Below are 6,000 nucleotides of genomic sequence, written 5' to 3'. Positions count from 1 at the left end.
TATTTACGCTCTATTTTTTGTCAAAAGGTTAAACAATAGATTTTATGGAGTTTCCAAACCAGTTAAGTCTATAAACTATGCTGCGGCTAACAAGCCTCGTGTGGTTCTTTCGATGTCAAGATGCGCCTCTTTAGCTCCATGCACAAAATTAATATAATATTGAAATAAAGACGCTGGTAGCACTTTAAAAACACAGTTTTTAAAAAGCTATCAACATCTTTATTTCAAATCTTTTTTCAAATTATCTACCAGATCTTTACTTCAATATTATATTAATATTTGTGCATGAGGCTTAAGAGCCGCATCAACCGCAGGTTGCCGACCCTGGTATAAATGTTTAAATAATATAATGTAGACCTTGGTCTACATTATATCTTTTAAACGGTCAACATTATATTATCTAAATTAGTATTATAACGGCCTTCATTATATTGTTTAAATTATTTACTTACATAAATCTTTTTTGTTTGCATAGCAGACCAACCAACAACAACATTGAATTAATATTAGTGTTACGAGTAAACATCACGTGTGTACTTATTTAGTTCTGCAGGTGTCGGGTCTTAAAGCACAACACAGTTTAAAAAAAGTAAGATTATAAGTATTATAATATAATACATATAAAAAGCTTTATTAAAATACTGAAGGTTTAGCGAGTATGTAACACAGGACTGCAAATGCAGTCTAAGTTTTATTTTTTTAAGTAAGTAAATTTATTAAAAAAAGTAACATTGTTGACATCAATTTATCTTGACACCCCCTCCCTCTGTCAACATGTCTAAAAAATTCAGACCCTCCTCCCCCCTAATGGAGGTTCATTCTAAACTTTATAAGAATCATGAAAGAACAAATATGCCTCAAAAATGTCATTTAGAAAATTATTTTTACAATTGAAGAGCGTTTTTTTTATTAATAGAGCTATGTTACACATTTTACAAGTTTTACAAAAATAAAAGATATTGTTTAAAATTGATTTAAAAAAAATACTAAAACCATAAACCACAGAAACGCCATCAAATATTCTAGGACTTTCCACAATCAAATTATAATGTCAAAACAATTCTTTTGAAAAAAAATATTTATCCGAAGTGTATTTTTCAAGGAAGAATACAAACTTATTGAATACAAAACATTGCTTTTATCATTTCAATTCATTTTGATAAATATTTATGTCATATCGAACAAAAGTATAAAAAATTAATTTTGAAGGGCGTATTATCATTTAACTAATATAACAAGATATGAGGTAAAAAACAAAAACAAAAATTATAAATAATATAAGTAAATTTTTTAAAACGAACGGTAACTTGCATTATAAAATGAATGAAAACTTTAATGACAATCGTTTTTCAATTCATTGTTGACGGTTGTCAATATGCTTTGTTCGACAAAAATGGTATTAGTTATCGAAATACCATATTTATTTGAAAATAAATGGAACACCGAGGAGTTTATCTTTTTTGTAGTCAAGTCAGTTCAGACATACTTCAATCCATAAAAAGTGCGTCACTACTAATATTTAAAAACTAATTTTTTTAATACAATTTTGTTTTAAAAATAAAATAAATAAAACTTTGAAAAAAGCATAGTACTTGTTTTTAATTTTAATAAAACAAAATATCAAAATAAAAAAAACATTTATTTGGAGCAATAAAAAGTGCGATTTCAACTGTAAATCCTATTATAGAATTAAAAGAATTGAAATGCAAGATGCTGTTGACGCTGTGAAAGACAAAGAAAAGATGCAGTTCATAAATACATAAAGAAATACAGTGGAAACGCTTTAAATACCAATCTTATTAATGCAGCGCTAAAATTATTAATGGTTTCAAAAAAAAATTTAAATTAAACTTAACCGCTTTACGGTCACAAAAATTAAATAAAAATTCTGATCGCTAATAAAAAAGCACTGATGAAGGAAGATGAGCTGTGAAAACAATTTATTCTTCAAACGAAAAGTGACTGATGAATTATTATATCGAAAAGGACCTTCACCTATAAGCGACGAAGAACAGTTTAGTTATTTGCAAACAGACAAAATTGTTCCATTAGGGCTAAGTGAATCTTTTTTAACACACGGGGAAAAAGAGGAAAATGCCGGAAGTGAAGTCCTTATTATATACTTTGCAAAACTTGGTCATTGTAGCGATGAAAGTATAACTGTAGATTTAAATTATATTAAAGTACTCATTAATAATGGTGCAGATGTAAACTATGCCGATGATTTTGGACAAACCGTAATGCACGAAGTATGTGTTTTACTGTATAGATTTTATTTTCAACATAATTTTCATCCATACCCATATTTTTGTCTAAATTATAGTTGTTTTTTTTATTTTAAGGCAGCCTTGAGGTGGCCTCTTGAAGTTGCGCAATTTTTATTTGATCATCATGCAAACTTAAATAAAACAGATAACTATGGTAGAACTCCTCTCCATGTTGCAGCTTCTGTTAATTACTCAGCAATGGTAAAATGGTTAGTTGAAAATGGAGGTAACACTTTCAAAAATATATTTAAGTAAAATATATATTTTTGAATACAAAATACGTTTTTATTGTGACATAATAGCATTTAAGTCACTTGTCGATGGGTGATTTTATGTAATCGGATGCTGTTTTATAAAAGGTCATTTGGTTTTTTAAAACGAACCGGTACAAATTTTAGCTTTTACTAGTAATAAACTTAAAAAAGAAATTTCAAACAAACATTCAAAACAATCAAAAAATACGGTTGTTTTCATCAACTGCTCATCAAAATTAAAAAAACATTTTTTATTATTCCAAAATAAAAAAAGTTTTTAACTTTAAAAGTAATAACAAATTTTTTTGCAATCAACTCCTAATTATATCCTAATTATTATACTTTCAAATATTTTTTTACAATCAACTCCTAATTGTATCCTAATTATTATACTTTCAAATATTTTTTTAAAATCAACTCCTAATTGTATCATAATTATTATACTTTCAAATATTTCTTTACAATCAACTCCTTATTATATCCTAATTATTATACTTTCAAATATTTTTTAACAATCAACTCCTAATTATATCCTCATTATTATACTTTCAAATATTTTTTTACAATCAACTCCTAATTATATCCTCATTATTATACTTTCAAATATTTTTTTACAATCAACTCCTAATTATATCCTCATTATTATTTTTTTAAATATTTTTTTACAATGAACTCGTGATTATCTCCTAATTATTTACCTACAAATATTTCTTTACAATTAACTTCTATTATCTCCTAATTTCCTTACAATTAACTCCTAATTACATAATCATAATAATCATCTCCTAATTATATAAATAGAGATAATCTAATATAATTTTTCTTACAGCACCTCATATATTAAATAGATATTCTAATATAGTTTTACTTAGACCACGAGATATTGCACATTTAAAGCAAACAAAATGTTTAAACAAAATGATTTTATGCGTAGTTTATGTTAGTTATTGAATATTAAGTACACCGAAAAAAATTAAAAAGACACCTGCATTTTCCATACATATATATGAAATAAAAAAATTCCGCTTTTAACAAAATTTACAAATAAAAGACGTTCTAAAAATTAAATGAACGCGGAGTTTTTGAAATCTAGCGCAGAGAACCGCTGAAGAAACAAAATGACAGTTCGAAAATAATAAAAAAAATTAACATTAAGCCAGAAGAATTTTTACTACTGCAATTTTCAATTTAATGAAAATTGTTATACCATCTTATATCTTATATACTTTATATATTTTATATTATTGTATATATTTTTGTATTTTTATATATCCATATTATAACACATATAACAATATAATATATTTACATTACAACATATTATATCTGAAAATATACCAAGCTTTTTAAAATTCTATATAAAACCAAAGTAATCTATGATACGCTATTTGCTAAATCATTAGCATAAATATAAAACAAGAGTGGTCCTTATATTGATTTTTATGGAACCTTACCTTTTTTTAGTCATGTTATAAGTTTATTTGCAACTATAGGAAATGATTAAATTTGATTTGAAAAACAGCTTTGAAACAATTTTACACCTAAACTTTACGGATTTTAATCTGAAATACATCTCTTAGATTTAAGGTGGTACATTAAATAAAAAATACTGATTTTGGAAAAAAATGTCAAAATTTCGTTTTTGAAACCTTACCTTTATTTTTGGACTTTTTTTTTTTCAAATTTTATCCTCTATCATTTGATATAATTATCTTCCATTGTTTAATAACATAAAACGTTAAAAGTTGGATTTTTGAAGAGTTGCTAAATATTTTTGATCTAAGAAACGCCTTAGCAACAAAACGAAAAACCTTAATTAACCCCTTATGCCAACGTAGCTTCTTTCAAAACAAAGCAATGTATACCACCAAACTCATTACTAGTATGGATTAAAAACTTGCTAATGCCAATTTATAAAAGCTTACAATTTTATCAAAATTTTTCAATAATAATTAATTTTTCAATAATAATAATTTTTCAATAATTTTTCAATATCAGCAAAAAATTTTATCAAAATTTTTCAATAAAATTTTTCAAAAAATTTTTCAATAAAAAGTTTATTAACTTTTTGAACTCAAAAAAAATTTTATCAAAATTTTTCAATAACTTATAAGGACATTAATATTTAGTTTTATTTTATAAGAACATTGATATTTAGTTTTAGTTTTAATTGACGACAGACATACTAAGTCATTAATTGTTGTCGATTTCAAATGATTGCAATTAATGTCTCATGGTCGTTGTCAACCTCTATGACACATAGGGGTAGGCGTGAATATATCGACTTACAAAACGGCAGGGGCGCCCACAGAATCTTTTGATATTTCAGATAGGACACTTTCACGTATTGTGTTGAGTCCAAACTAAAGAATGTTCATGCCTATGCCAAATGACGGGGCTTTACAATAATGGAGATGATGGAGGTCCGGGAACAAAAAATACCTTAAAAATTTAAGTTGAAAAAAAATTTTAAAATTTATTTTAATTTATTCTTACTACTCTTATACTAAACTTAAATTCATTGACAGTTTTTAAATTTTATTCAAAAATATTGTAAAATACAAAAATTATGACCATGCAAAATTTACAACCCCCTCATTTCGGAGGTTAAAATACATAGACATGAGAAAACAAAACTTTATTCTTTTTTAGAAAAAACGGTTGATTCTTTGATTAGCTAATATTTTTGAAATAATTGCTAAAATGATTTTAATGATTTGCTTTGATTTGCGAAAAAGCCTTATAGATTGGTATTTGCTTATTCTTTAGAAGTTTTTCAGCGAAATGTATTTTGATTACCTTTTATTTTAGGACTTTAAAAATCTAACGGTACGCAAGTTTATTCTATCTAAATTCTTTAATATTTTATACATTTGTACCAAATCATCTCTTTTTCTTCTGTGTTATTTATTGTTGTAATCTTTAACACCAAGTTTATTTTATAACTGTCCTTCTAGACAGGGGCGGGTGCAAAATGTTTTGATGTTTAGATAACTAACTTCTAGACATGAAGCAAACTCCAAACATTTATGTTTAAACTTGTCAAATAAGAATGTTTTGCAAAAGTTGCGATTATAAGAGCCTGGGAACAAAAAAGATACCTCTATTATGATTATGTTGAAAAAAGAAAAAAAAATTTAGGTTTCAAGGATCAAAATAAAAATCGTTAAAGATATAAAAATTAAAAAAAAACAAAAAAACAATGTTAAAAAACTCGTTCGCTTAATCGTGCTTTATTAAAGCTTTAATAAAGCACGATTTCAAAATATGATCAAAAACATAAACTTAAAATAAACAAACTTTTCACAGTGTCACGAAATGACTTCTTATATGAGCCTCGTGACCCTAGAAAATCTTTTTGGGGTATGATACTGGGGATATATAGGAGTGTATTAGAAGTGATTTTTTAATCTTTTGTCATCGTCCGTGGAAAAAAAATTGATTTGAAGTTGGAGCATTTTTCGAAGTTTTTTTGTGAA

At 25.8% G+C, this 6,000-nt stretch overlaps 1 protein-coding gene across 2 annotated transcripts in view; it reads left to right on the top strand.

Annotated features, from left to right (window-relative positions):
- Positions 1-1,479: 1,479 nt before the first annotated feature.
- The window catches only part of LOC100201352 (uncharacterized), a 71,148-nt gene continuing 66,627 nt past the window's right edge, over positions 1,480-6,000 (top strand). For both annotated transcript variants that reach the window (XM_065807172.1, XM_065807171.1), the window contains exons 1-2: positions 1,480-2,249; positions 2,343-2,493. In XM_065807172.1, coding sequence (XP_065663244.1) covers positions 1,923-2,249; positions 2,343-2,493 — 478 coding nt within the window. In that variant the 5' untranslated portion in view covers positions 1,480-1,922. The remainder of the gene's footprint in view (positions 2,250-2,342; positions 2,494-6,000) is intronic.

Source organism: Hydra vulgaris, chromosome 10 (assembly GCF_038396675.1).
Source record: "Hydra vulgaris chromosome 10, alternate assembly HydraT2T_AEP".
Taxonomy (NCBI): domain Eukaryota; kingdom Metazoa; phylum Cnidaria; class Hydrozoa; order Anthoathecata; family Hydridae; genus Hydra; species Hydra vulgaris.
The sequence above is the reverse complement of the archived record's forward strand: the minus strand, read 5'-3'. Positions and strand labels throughout refer to the sequence as shown.